General features: G+C 39.3%; 1 protein-coding gene across 1 annotated transcript in view; it reads right to left on the reverse strand.

Moving 5' to 3' along the window:
- The window catches only part of LOC308397132 (clavesin-2), a 50,464-nt gene extending 46,028 nt beyond the window's left edge, over positions 1-4,436 (reverse strand). Inside the window, exons 1-2 of the mRNA XM_080882870.1 lie at positions 3,797-4,436; positions 3,093-3,700 (exon numbers count right to left, since the gene is read on the reverse strand). Coding sequence (XP_080738996.1) covers positions 3,093-3,481 — 389 coding nt within the window. The 5' untranslated portion in view covers positions 3,482-3,700; positions 3,797-4,436. The remainder of the gene's footprint in view (positions 1-3,092; positions 3,701-3,796) is intronic.
- Positions 4,437-15,342: the final 10,906 nt, after the last annotated feature.

Genomic DNA, 15,342 nt, shown 5'->3' on the forward strand with positions numbered 1-15,342 from the left:
CAGATAATGTACTTTTTAATTAGCTTATCAGGCAGCAAAACAGATGTCCTTTTCATAATTGCGGGCACAAGTTGAGGCGTCTACTAGTTGAGACTACTAATAATATATCCAGAATATCCAACATAGCTTTTAAGTCTTTCTAAACTGCACTGGACAGAAACAAAAGCATAACATGAAACACCCAGACAGATTTCACAAACTGATTCATGTTCAGAGAGGAGCGATCAATCATTTATTTTATTTTAATCTTATGAATGCAATTAAAACTTGCAAACTTTTTCTACTTGACACCACACTAAAACATAAAGGTTTTATCACACTATGTGTAGTTTATGTGATCAAAGTCATGCGAAAGCGAGCGAGATCTGTCGGGTTATTGTTATTTCCTTGTTTTTTATTAGATACACGGTAAATTATTTGTTGTGTAATCAGACATATGGAACAGATGGTGGACGTCTCTACAGATTCTGGTTATATCCAAAACAATAAACAAGCCCGATTCTATATTGAAGCCAAATAAACTGCAACTTATGGTAAATGGCCTGCATTTGTATAGCGCTTTTCTAGTCCATAGGACCCCAAAGCGCTTTACACTACATTCAGTCATTCACCCATTCACACACACATTCACACACTGGCGATGGTAAGCTACGTTGTAGCCACAGCTGCCCTGGGGCGCACTGACAGAGGCGAGGCTGCCGGACACAGGCGCCACCGGGCCCTCTGACCACCACCAGTAGGCAAACATTGGGTTAGTATCTTGCCCAAGGATATTTGACATGCAGCCCGTAGGCAGCCTGGGATCGAACCACCGACCTTCTGATTAGTGGCTGACCTGCTCTGCCACCTGAGCTACAGCCACCCTGAGCAGACAGCTCAGACAACTTAGAGCTTTAATATGAGTCAAGTTTCTAGCCTTGAACCAGTCTGGCTCAGTCTGTGCTGTTATTTATGAGACAGTAAAGCACTAGACTCTGTGAATGAATAGTGACAGTAATACAGACTAATGAAAAAATATAACAAAAAAATACACAAATGCTGTCTGCAGATTCATCCCTAAAATGTTGAGGAAATGTAATTTCAGCACTTAATTTTACATTAATTTGTTATTTTATTGACTACAATTGTAAGGATATAAACACAGAGTAATGAGGGGTATCTAACAGCCCCTATGTTACTGAATTAAGTACTCTGACACCACTTTATCTAAAGCGTAAACATTCATATCTAAAGCCTAAAGTGCTTTGAGTGCTCCGGTAGAGTAGAAAAGCGCGATATAAGAACCAGTCCATTTACCATGTTCTATTTAAACCTGTTACTATCTGATAGTTGTAATTACAAAGATTTTCCCCTGAAATAAGCCACAGTGGGTGAATAAGCCAGGCCCTGAAAGGTCTTGAGATGATTTACAGTATAGGGCACATGAGGCATAAGATGAATACAGGATGTGACAAACACGTGCAAGAAACCAACACTTCATTTCAAGGCGTCATAAGATAACAAGACAAGGCCCCAGAACACGAGACGTGGGTGTTGTTTTCTGGGTTTAATCTGGTCAACCAGCCATTTAAACGTATTTATACATTGAAACTAAACTAATTTGGAAAGTGAAAGGTGAAAAAAATATATATTTTATGGCCATTGCAAAGAACTAAATTCAACCTAACATCAGCTTTTCATCAACTCATGGTTACCCACTCTGTAATTCTCTGTTGATTATACCGAAGGTCTGAAACTAAAATTGGGTTAAATTTGGTTTAGACCATTATTTAGACATACAGATCACACCTAGCCTTTTTTATTTCTTCAAATAAGCAAACTTAAAAAAGTATTACTGGCCCCGAGAAACAGTTTAAATCTGCTGAGGAGATTGCAGAGAACGATGTACCATTTTAACCAAATTTAGATGTAAACATTTTTGTAGCCATGTCAACAAAGTGAGAAAATGCCTGTAAAAACTAATTTTAGTATTTTTCAGACATCTATAAAAGTCTTTTTGGTGTCTGTTAAACTGCTTTTTACTGGATGGGAAGGTTCTGCTTTACAGTCATGCAAACATGCTGAATATATTCACTGTTTAGTTTGAACATATTAGTAGTATGCTAACTTTGTTACTTAGCAATAAATGCAACAGAGCCTGTATAAATCTTATATCAGTCAAAGACATTCAAAAATAAAACTGATCAGTGTAACTTTAGTTTACTGCCTGACATTATTTGGTGATAAACCAAAGTAAACTGCAAGGAACACAAAATTCTGCCTGTGTTGTATCTACAAAATAAAGATTTGATCACCAAAATCGAAATCAAATTGAAAACAGTTCATCCTGAGGGAGACATACAGTCACATCTTCAATGGCCTGCTAAGCTATTACAGCTCAGTTTTTGTTTTGTTTTTTTATAGTTGTTTGGATATTTAAGTCTGGGGCAAAACTGTAGACCAGGTGACCAGAGCCATTTCCCCAGCTTGGGTAAAAAGACTAAAAACCATGCAGCCAGACTTGAGAATATTTGACATTGTGTGTTTATGCTGAAATAAATTATAAATAAGTACAAACTGTACTGTACACCCTCCCCCCTGTCCACAGACCTCTGGTGTGAGGCTGTGATTTGTGATTTGGGATAGGCTACCTCTCAGTCCTCATTAAAAAAAAAAGGTATTACGCTTCATCATCACGCTGCAGACAGTGTGCTGTGACTGGACACAGCCCAGACAGCACCTTTGGGATGAACTGGAATGCTGACCCTGAGCCAATTAGTCCAACATCAGTGGGCCACCTCACTAAATGTCCTCCCATCTTAAAATCCTTGCCAGGAAATGAGCTCAGCATTTACACAGTGTACGGGTGATATATATGGATATTTAGCTACATGTGTTTTTATTATTTTGGATTTCATACTTTTATTTTAATATTTCCATAAAGATTATTTAGTTGGTTAAAGAGTTCTTGTAGTTTCCTAGTAAACAACAGCTGTGTGGTGCTGAATAGACAGTTCCATAAACCAGTCTCCACTTTATAAAGATTAAAACACTGCTTTCTACTCTCCAAAAGCCCTTTTTTCTTCTCATTAATAACAACCCCTCTTTGTTACCTGCTCTGGTCCCAGTTGGCAGCGAACAGGACCAATATTTTCCTGCCATATCTGTCCAGATTGGAGAGCACGCCAGGGAAACCATCCTTCAGGGCCTGCTTAATGCCCGGGTCAGTTGCTTTCAAGTTCTTGAACATGTCTAGGTTTTGCTGTCTGTACTCAAAATACTGTGCCAGCAGCCGGAACGCCTCAAAGTGATTGAATTTCCTGGCTCGGAGGAATCTGAGGATAAACGCATCGTCTGTCCTGAGGAACCCGATGTCCGGTCTGGTGATGATCATGTCCCTGACCTCCTGGATGTCCTGGTGTAAAGTCTCAGGGTTTTCTTTCAGCTCTACCTTGGCCTTCTCCAGGGTCTCTGGAGACAAACCAGCCTGTAAGTGAGTCATCTTTTGCAACAGCTGTCCCTCCACGGGGGATCACACCACACCAGCTTCCAATGAAACACCAGTACAAATGGTTACCCCCGGAGCAGCAACAGGGTAAGAAAGTATACTGAAGTGTTTTCTTCACGCTTTCCTGATCAGTAGCTGACTTCAGATGGAGGCCTGCTGCTCTGTAGACGTAATCCACCCTGAACTGGCACACACGCAGCTGCTATGATGCTCCTGTGATGCATAATCAACATATGGGCCATTCACTTTTTGCGCACAGAAAAAAATCAGTTCCACCACAAAGAATTCAACTTTATCACAATTTCCCACCATGTATATCATGAATCAGGTCCTCCAGCCTTCAGGCGGTACATCCAACCTGCTGATCCGGGCGGCCTGAGCTCGGAGTCGACAGACATCCGCTTCCCTCCATGTCAGAGCCTCTCCTCTCTTTCTCTCTCTTTCTGTGGCACAATGACGATGACAGCATCACCGACTCCCCGGCGTCGCTCGCGGCGGCCAGGCAATGCGGCACGACCCTGCAGCAACCTGCTATATCATCATCATCATCATCCCTCCGCCTTCACAACGCATCTCCATCCGCCGACCGACCAATACTGGTGCTGGTGCTACTGGTGGTGCCGCCGACGGCTTCGCCACAGTCCAATCGAAGCAGATTTGGCCGCTTTTTTCTGCGTCTACATCCCAGTTTTACTGATCTCCGCTGCTCGTCCACATAACCCAAAAACTGGGTGTGAATTTAGGTTTCTAATAATGTTCATGAAAGCCCCAAAAGAGGGAATCCAGCAGCACAGGTGTCCCGCAAGGTTTTGTTCCCCTCCTGCCTCCGTTTTTTGTTTTTTTTGTTTTTTGAAAGGGGTGGGGTAGATGTGTGCGTGTGGGGGGATTGCCGTCTCCGCTCCGCCTGCTGCTGTTGCTGCTGCCGTCTGTTCGCCGGGAAAGTGACTGACAACAAGAGTCTGTGATCCGGTCGGTGTACGGTCACCACCGGCGGGGAGGAAGGGGGAAAGGGGTGGGGGTAGAGTGTAAGATGGAAAGACAACAGATGCAACGAGGAACGAAGGGAGGGGAGAGAGGGCCAGGTGGCAAAGAGATGGAGAATAGCTGTAAAAAAGGATGCTCAGCGGAGGAGAGAGCAGGCAACTCAAATGAACGGGTGTAGGGCAATAAGATGAAGGTAAATGCTGAAGACAGGGAGGGGTTCTGGGCTTTGGAGGCCCGACGGAAAGTTGGGAACCTCTATGTCACCTTCTTCTTTCTCTGTTTCACCTTAAAGAACCGTTTGTGTGTAGGTTTTATATCTGAAATTATGCACAGGTTAACTTTAATTTGCATTTAACTTTAAATTTAATGTAATTTTTGATGAAGGAAATGATAGAAAATGTGCTGTAGCTTTGTATTTTTCCTCGCCTTGCTGGGATTTCATAAGAAATATGAACTAAGAATCATAATGAAGACTTCACTGAATTAAAATCTGTCCTGTCACAAAGCCATCCTGTCCTGGGTTCTTGTTTGTCTGTGTTTTCTGTACATTTTTATCTCCATACTGTATATCACATATGTTCTAAAGCTTTCTAAACACTTTTTATAAAAAAAAATACTTAAAGTGTTTGATATTTCATTTACATTTCATGTGAAATCAGTGCAAGTTTTAAGGTAATTTATTAAATGTCTTAAATAAAATATGCATTCGCTCATTAAATGCTATTTGGAAGAATGTAACCTCGTCCATGGGTTATTTAAATTCCCCCAAAACATCAAAGAATTGACCTACAAACCCTCCCATCTGCTCAGTTTGAATTTGTAGAGTGAACCTGTTTTTTTGCATTTTAGAGTTATGTGTTATCTACGGCAGAAAATAAGAATGACAGTGCATCAAATATAAAATCTGTTAGTGTCATGAGGATAAGGGAAGAGATCACTGCTAAAACTGGCGACATGAATGCAAACAGCAGACTTTTCCACCGAAACAACCTCAGCTTCTAAGCATGAGTTCAGTAATTCATTTCCCCTTTTGTTCAGATCATTCCTGGCTTTTTTCTGCCATCGTACATGAAATGCATTAAATTCTTCCTGCAGAAGAATTTATGGCACCATCAACTGCCTCATTAACTCAAAATATCACTCACATAACAGCTTGTTTTAGTCGGTTTTTAACATATTCTTTTGTAGGTTCATGTCTGCCTGGGGGAGGTCTCACACTAGAATAAAGCAACAAGGAGCTGGACGAAGGGAAAGAGGAAGGTGTTAGTTAGAAAGATGCAAGAATGGACAAATTATGAATTATTATGTTACTTATTTATTACTTGTGTAGTAAAACAGGTCGTATAGTACATGGCTGTTTGTTGTTTTATGACTGAAATGCTGTTGATAGTTATAATAGCAAGCTAGAGGGTTGTATGGGGGAAGGGGAGTGCAAATGAATAGATGAATGTGGAGAGTGAAGTTGGGTGGGGGATGACAGGGGTGACACCTGCTCAGTGCTGACCAGACAGCTGCACTTTAACAAGCTGAATTAATTTCTATTGTATCTGCCTGCTTGTCTCTCTGCCGGTTTAGTGTGTCACTGCACACGGTCGAGTGCGCAGCCCAGTCACCTCTGCTGCTGCCTGCAAAAGCAGCACAGTCATGACAAAAATGCAACACATGAAACAAGTAGAGAGTAGAGGGGGGGGGGGGATGCACTTAGAGTCTTTCTTCTACTTAATTTTTACTTGATTTTTAAAAATCAATAGTGACATTTTTTTGTTTCCTTGTTGAAGAACTACACCTGCAAAAGCAGAGCCTGTGTGGTTTTGGCAAGAGTAAACATAACTCTCTCCCACACACACAAACACATGCACATACACAAAATCCCCTAAGTTCTTGTCAGATGACTTTTGCATATGTTGAATCTGAAGTCGGCAAATCAGCAAAGCATCACATCCATATGCACCACTTTCATGCTTTGATGTAATTTTACAAGTTTAGACCATCCGTGCTTCTGTTTTTATAAGGTTGTGCATTTTAATTATGGGTTTTCAAAAGTTGTGATGACTGTAGAAAGCCAGAATATGACTTGATATGGCTTGTCAATGTCGCTGGCCTCCCTCCCCAGAGGCTGCGCTTGGAGAGACCTGGATTTAAATGGTTGAAACCAAAAGAGCCACTTCATGGCTCTAGATGGAACTCAGTTTTGCTGCTTATAATAAATTCAAGAGAATTTAGCAGATGGCGTAAATGCACACATCTGTCAGAAGTGAACTGTGTAAACTTACATTGTTAAAGTTGTGGTTCTATTTTCTCACACCCTCGTTTTATCTTTGAACACTTCAGTTCAGATGCTGCCACTATGAGAGGAAATGCATGTAGAAAAAAAAAACATTTAGAAATGCAAATAGGTCTTTTAAGCCTTTAAGTGAAAAATTCATCTTTCAGAGAGCACATTTCCTCCTGAATTAGCACAAATGAAATGGCCACCCACTCACAACAAAACAGGTCCAAGTATGTTATGATGCTCTGCAGGAGAGTTCTCAGCCGTGCCACCTCTTGGCTTACTTTTTCTTTTTTACACTTTTTATGCTACAATATTGCCACATCACTCATGCACCTGCTGTCTAAAGTGTGCATTGGAAGGTACATACAAAGCAATGATTGGAAGGTACCATGTTACTGGGGATGGTTACAGGGGCAAATCCTTTATGGATGGTTGGGGGAGTACTGAGCAAGTAACAGGCTCCCAGGGGAAGCGATGGGGTTGCAGTGATTGCCCTCAGCTCTAATGGGTTGGTATAAGAGCAAATTGAATGTATTGAGGACAGGCATTAGACATTACCTCTGGTTTCCAAAGGCCCAGCTGCTATTTTCAGACTTGATTTGCCTTTTAGTCTCCAAGGACCAAATAGCTAATTAACAAAATGGAAAAACAAATGTTTTCACGTTTCAGCTGACCAAGGATTCTATTGCTCTACTGACCCTGCAGGTGAATGTCCTGCCTTTTCTTTTTAAATGTCGGACAAAGACAGACAGAAGACAAATGTAAAGACATCAATTTATGTTGTACAGCATTTGTTTGCTTTGGCATCTCAATGATTCTTGGAACTGCTCTATGTCATTTTAGATTTATTTATATCTGCACATAGATGTTAAATTGGGGGATGCACCAGAGGATTGCAAAGGGTTTTGCAAAAGGGAAAGTGCTAAACGTTGTGATATGGCATTTGAAGCTTGAGATATTTCATTTCTGGAACACAAACAAACCAAACACTATCCATGTGACTGAAACCAGCACCAGATAATTACAGATGGGTACGTATCCTCTGACATTTACCTGGAAAACACTCTTGCTTTGAAGATATTTACTTACTTACTTTGTGTTTTCCTGAAATCACAGAAAACCGTCTACTGAACATGTAGTCTTTTATGGCGCTTTGGCGCCCTCTGGTGGTCAATAGGACCTAATTCAATTCTGTAAAATCCTTACTGGAACTAAAGAAAAAAGATTTAGCAAATTCTAGACATAAACAACATTTAGAGTTCTGTGAACTCTTTTCTAGTGTGGACCAGTTTCAATGACGGGGTTTATTGATAGACTATATATTTGCAGTTTACGAAAATGTATTACCAATAATAACACTAAACACCATATGAACTAGGATTTTTTTTTAATTTCATAGCGAAAATGTCAGGCAGTTATCAAAGATTCTTTAGTTCTAGAAGCATAATCAAAATGTTGATTTTCTGATGCATTAAAGAAAAAGAAAAAAGAAAAGAAAAAGACTGACTGGAGCAACAGCAGATGGCAGCAAGCGTACATTTAATGAACTTGCTGGTACAACGTGAGTGCCACAAGTGTTGTGATTTTAAACACCTGAGTAATTTCTTTTTCACATATTTTCAATCAAAAACAATCTTTTACACAATCTTTTAAATAAGAATGTATAAATACATTTTAAAATATTTTAGTGGTACAGATGGATGCTGTGCAAAAGTCCAGAAGTCATTTGCTTTGACAGCATGCAGACAAATGAGAAACATTGAAATATAATTAGGACAAGGAAGAAAATTAGTGATTGATGCTCGTTTTGAGTTTGACTTTTGCTGCATTTTGTTAAGATTTTGTTAATGCTGTTTATTCAAGGTAATTCAAGGATAACACGTTTCATAATGAGTCATTTAGTACTATTCAAGCACTGTTTTATCCCATATATCAAATCTTAAAATGACAATGGATTACAGCTAAGGTGTTATTATTTGTATTAATATTTATAAAAGTTCCAGAATGACCCCAGGAAAACAAAGTCTGGACAGTTAAGATGGGAAAAGGGAAAATCTGGTGGTTTCCCTTTGCCCCTCCCCTGAGCCCCAGATTCAGTTGCTCCTCTGCTGGGTGTGGGACCACAAGGTCAAGACAGTGTTGATCAGGTGGAATAAACTGGATTGTAACCCCCACGGTGATCAAAGACACTTGTCAACATGCCACACCCCTTTATCCCTCTCCTCCTGTCCAAACCTCTCTGTAGGCAAACCCACTGACCCTGCAAACAGAGCAGACAGAGCTGGATGAGGGCGGGAAGATCCTCGGGGAGTCCTGGAAAGAGGGAAGAATAGATGGAATGAGATGGGATGGACTGGATTGTGGAAGGAGATGAGATTAGGCATTTACTAGTCAGTTTAACCTCTCCCCCTTAGCAAATTATAGGTGCAATACAGCAGGTCTGGTTAAAAAGCAGCAGACATGCTCAACTTGCAGCAATAGGTTCCCACTAAAATATTACAAGGCCTTAATGTGCGGTTTAATAACGTATTACTGAGCTAAATAAAAGGGTAGAATGAGAGGATAACAAAAAGGATTGCTGCAGTAACCCAAGTGTGCAAGTGCTGAAATATTTGAATGAAATATTTAATCACAAAAGGTGACCAAAGAGAAAAAAAAGGTTTCCAATAACTGCTTTCTCCACTTCAGTAAGAAACAGCTAGAAAAGCCAGACACACTCGTGTGCTCAATGTTAGATTGCAGATATTAGAATAGACTGAACTACGCAATCAGATCTGTTCTTATATCTGCAGCAGTTCAGCAAAGGAAAAATGACACTTCCTCTGAAGACAGCTGTGGATTCCTGAGCTCAACTGTCTAACACATTACTCATGCGATGAGCAGATGATATCAGCTGCATTCAATCACCTGCTGTGGAGAAGGGAAAGGGTGATAGGTGCAGTTTATAGGAAAGAAACCAGCACACACACACACACACACACACACACACACACACACACACACACACACACACACACACACACACACACACACACACACACACACACACACACATCTGCTGCAGATAACACTTTTGTAGAAATACAGCACCAAACATCACATCTGTTCCCTGTTCGGAGGGACACATATGACAACTTACTTTTTAATTCTCAGGTTTTTAAGCTAGATAAACACTGACAGTGTGGAGAACAGAAACTACACACTTCACTTTAGTGCATATTAACCATGTAAGTTCAATCATAAAGCAGCAGCCTATATTCTTATATAGTTCTATATTGTGTATTGTGTATTTTGTTGTACAGTTATTTTATTTTCAACTTTAATTTATATATTTATCTTTATCTTATTCTTCCCAGTTAAATTTGCCCTTCATTCTAATTTGTGTTGTACAGTTATTTCATTTTTAACCTTAATTTATATTCTATTCCTTCCTAGTTAAATTTACCCTTTTTAATTTTTCATATTTATTTCCTATCTTATTCATAGCCTTTTCCTTTTTTTGTTTTCTTTAGGTCACGAGCAGTTGTCCAAGCATTTCACTACATATCGTACTGTGTATGACTGTGTACGTGACAAATAAAATTTGAATTTGAATTTGAATTTATATATCATGTTTATATTGTATCTGTAACAACCCACTTTATTTGCTTGGCAATATCATTTTTCTAAAGGATTTTATTAAAATTGTTTACCTTGCTTAGTTTCTAATGCATTTTAAATGTACCTGCATTTCTATTTGAATAAAAGTCTTTGTTTAAAAGAGAGCGAGAAAGAAGACATGGAAGTTGTTTGCTTCAGCATTATTTGTATTTTAATAATGTGGTCATGATTACACCAGCAGTGTTAAATAACTGGCTTGATACTTGAAGCCTGACTGTCTAGTAGTTTGCAGGTGCAGGTGAGACAACATTTGGGTTAAAATAGGGGTTAAATGGGAAGTAAACCTTCTAGTTTGTTAGATCTAATTTTCCACAGAAACTGAGGTCTGAATTGTTAAAAGACTTAGATGTCTTTTTATGTTCACTTCAGAGGGTTAATCGTTTATTCATAATCTTTTACATTTATGGTTACCTTTCATTAACTTGATATATTTTGATTTTATATGTTCATAGATAGTTTTATAGGCATAAGCTACAACCATCAATTTAGCTAATGTGTTTGGTTTTTACACATATACAAAAAGTTGGAACGGGTCAGTAGAACTATAAAAAATGGAAAATATGAACATTAAAGAGGCAAATGTTATTACTTGACCATGTTATACATCGGTCCACTTTCATTCAGTATGGCAGGTTAAATCACCCGCTGTCTGTTAACAAGTTTAATCCTGGTTTAATGCTATACTCTGGTATAGTCAGAGTTACTTCCTCCCTAGTTCGGGAACACATGAGCATATCTGTTGACTTAGCTTCTGTTCAGAAGCCCTCCATTTTGCACTGGAGGGCTTCTGTGTGAACTTCCCTTTCTATCCACTGGTTATTGTTTATGATTAGAGGCATATTAAACAAAAGCTAAAAAAATCAGGTATCATCAGGTAATAAGAGGTGGTTATCAGACCTGAAGATTGGGTTATATGACTTAAAGCTCCAGAGTATGATAGAGTGCAGATAAAGAATAAAAGAATAGAAGAAAAATAAAATTGTATAGTCAATGTAAGTTGAGGCAGAATTAAGTGTCACCATTGCTTCTTGATTTGTCTAAAAAAAAGTGGGAAATAAATATTAAAGTGTTTTTTTTCCCTGCTGCTTCATTCTGACAGACGTTTATTGGTCACTTTTAAACATCTACAACTTCTTACAGCCTGTAACACATGCAGTGACAAATTTCATAACACTGTTATAATGACACTCTTTTATTTCCAGTGGCCACGATCCTTTGTTGCCATTCATAAATTCATCACCAGCACAATAGTGAGACCTTTGTTTTCTTGTACAATAGCTCTACTCTAGTGGGAAATGTACAACTCTGGTTACTAGGTGAAATTTTAATTGGAAGTGTAGTCTCAGCCATGCAGTTGTCAATAGCTGGCCTCCTTCCAGCTCATTCATACTGAAAATGCGCACACTGTGTACACGCACATCCACACACACATGCATACAGAAACACAGCCAGGTTTTAGCCTTACAATACAGCGGCGCCAAAGTTTGAGAAAGGCTTCTTTGTTAACTGGCGTAGCTCCTGTTATACAGTGAAAGTCTTATAGTCTCTGCTTCTTTTTAGTAATAAAGTAAAACATTTTGTTTTACATCAAACTATCTCACATGAATACACTGACATTTAGGGGAAAATCTAATTTGCCATCGCCCAAATCAACACAGGGATATCATCAGAGTTGAATTGTTACTGAATCTCAGTAGGGACACAGTGGTCAAACATTTAATAAAGGTTTGCAACACATAAAGCAACCCAATGGAAAATGTTATTCATGTTGCTGAATATATGTAGAAAAAGGATATATGGAAATCTGAGATAAATGGATGAGCCTTTTCCAGTTGCCATTAAAGGATTATCATTAAACTAATTTTGCATGTTTCTTTGATGTATCACTAAACTAATGCGTTTGTTTGTAACGCTGTTTACTTCCTAGACTCTGCCTGCTTTATACTCACAGAGTGTGCATTGAAATGCTAAATAAAAAATACTGGGTCTAGAGGCCTTTCTGCATTTGGATTCATTTGATATTTTTGGTGATGCAAAATATCCTTTTATTTTATTTTTTTATTTGTTTAAAGTTGTCTCAAACTGGGAGAGAAACAATCAAAAATTTGCTGAAACCAGATACAGATTACCTACAAATGATAATCCTTTATAAACTGGACAAAACCACAACTTGAATTTTCGTGCAAATCTGTTAAGAATGTTTTGATTTAATCAGGTAACAAACACACAGACAACCAAACCAAACCAATAACTCAACAGCTTAAGCGGACGGGCACTACCTATGTATCACAGGCAAGTACAGGGAGTGCAGAATTATTAGGCAAATGAGTATTTTGTCCACATCATCCTCTTCATGCATGTTGTCTTACTCCAAGCTGTATAGGCTCGAAAGCCTACTACCAATTAAGCATATTAGGTGATGTGCATCTCTGTAATGAGAAGGGGTGTGGTCTAATGACATCAACACCCTATATCAGGTGTGCATAATTATTAGGCAACTTCCTTTCCTTTGGCAAAATGGGTCAAAAGAAGGACTTGACAGGCTCAGAAAAGTCAAAAATAGTGAGATATCTTGCAGAGGGATGCAGCAGTCTCAAAATTGCAAAGCTTCTGAAGTGTGATCATCGAACAATCAAGCGTTTCATTCAAAATAGTCAACAGGGTCGCAAGAAGCGTGTGGAAAAACCAAGGCGCAAAATAACTGCCCATGAACTGAGAAAAGTCAAGCGTGCAGCTGCCAAGATGCCACTTGCCACCAGTTTGGCCATATTTCAGAGCTGCAACATCACTGGAGTGCCCAAAAGCACAAGGTGTGCAATACTCAGACACATGGCCAAGGTAAGAAAGGCTGAAAGACGACCACCACTGAACAAGACACACAAGCTGAAACGTCAAGACTGGGCCAAGAAATATCTCAAGACTGGTTTTTCTAAGGTTTTATGGACTGATGAAATGAGAGTGAGTCTTGATGGGCCAGATGGATGGGCCCGTGGCTGGATTGGTAAAGGGCAGAGAGCTCCAGTCCGACTCAGACGCCAGCAAGGTGGAGGTGGAGTACTGGTTTGGGCTGGTATCATCAAAGATGAGCTTGTGGGGCTTTTTCGGGTTGAGGATGGAGTCAAGCTCAACTCCCAGTCCTACTGCCAGTTTCTGGAAGACACCTTCTTCAAGCAGTGGTACAGGAAGAAGTCTGCATCCTTCAAGAAAAACATGATTTTCATGCAGGACAATGCTCCATCACACGCGTCCAAGTACTCCACAGCGTGGCTGGCAAGAAAGGGTATAAAAGAAGAAAAACTAATGACATGGCCTCCTTGTTCACCTGATCTGAACCCCATTGAGAACCTGTGGTCCATCATCAAATGTGAGATTTACAAGGAGGGGAAACAGTACACCTCTCTGAACAGTGTCTGGGAGGCTGTGGTTGCTGCTGCACGCAATGTTGATGGTGAACAGATCAAAACACTGACAGAATCCATGGATGGCAGGCTTTTGAGTGTCCTTGCAAAGAAAGGTGGCTATATTGGTCGCTGATTTGTTTTTGTTTTGTTTTTGAATGTCAGAAATGTATATCTGTGAATGTGGAGATGTTATATTGGTTTCACTGGTAAAAATAAATACTTGAAATGGGTATATATTTGTTTTTTGTTAAGTTGCCTAATAATTATGCACAGTAATCATCACCTGCACACACAGATATCCCCCTAAAATAGCTAAAACTAAAAACTACTTCCAAAAACATTCAGCTTTGATATTAATGAGTTTTTTGGGTTCATTGAGAACATGGTTGTTGTTCAATAATAAAATTATTCCTCAAAAATACAACTTGCCTAATAATTCTGCACTCCCTGTATAATCAAAGTCAGAAAGAAATGTATTCATTAAAAAAATTCAGTGTTCAGAAGTCATATTTGTATTTCCAGTTTAGTCCTTTTCTTCTCCGGGTCTTTTTTCATGCTCTCTCTAAATTAGCCTTTATTTGGGTGGATGCTGGCCCAACTTGGCTCGGCTGCCATCAGAGTGAAGTAATGTGTTCTGTGGAGCCCGATTGGCTGCTGGGGGAACACCCTATGGTGGTCCCATACAAAGGATCTGACTACAAGAAGTGTAGCACAAACTCCAATCTGAGACTGGACCCCCACTAGCGTACACGCATGTGCACCACACATGCACGTATATACATACACTACCCTTGGATTGCTTGTTGCTCTCCCCATCACTGATGAAGGAGCCCATTCATGCCCGCTGACAAATTACTACTGAAGCATGAGACTAAGACCCCCCATTTCTTTGTCTCTGTCTCTCTCTGGCCATTATCGACTGTGTGAGATTTGAGTGTGAGAGAATATCACACTGGGGACCAGAACTATGAAAGAAGCATTGTGTTTAGCACACTTTCAACTGTGGCTTTTTTGGTGGAAAATGTATACTTAAAGTAGCATTTAATCTGAAGTTTTACAGTAAATATAAAACTTTTTTATGCAGTTGAGCACACATAAAATGATGTCTTCCTATTTTACCTTTTGATGTTTCAAAAGAACAAAAAAAGTTTTCATAGTTCACAGAATCAAATAAGGAGAGAGGTTTCATTACTTATCCAAACCTTTAAAGAGAACAGATTGAGACTTTTCTTAGTCTTACTGTTAATAAGATCAGTGCTACATCAGCATCAATCAATCAAAATACACTCACAATCATGAGGCCAATGTAGGCAGAGTATTTAGTTTTAAGTACAAGAATAGAGCATTTATAATAATAAAGTAATGCAAAAATTATTGTTTCAGCAGCTTCACTTGATATAGAAGAAGAATTGATGGAGTGACTGATAATACGGCATAACAGTTGTTGACAGACTTACTAAGTAGAATTGCATCTCAACAGGACTAATCACTTTTAGTCCAGACAGCTGGTTTACCAAAAAGGATTAAAGACCAGAAAG

This window comes from Rhamphochromis sp. 'chilingali' (genome assembly GCF_963969265.1).
Source record: "Rhamphochromis sp. 'chilingali' genome assembly, chromosome: 5".
Classification (NCBI taxonomy): Eukaryota; Metazoa; Chordata; class Actinopteri; order Cichliformes; family Cichlidae; genus Rhamphochromis; species Rhamphochromis sp. 'chilingali'.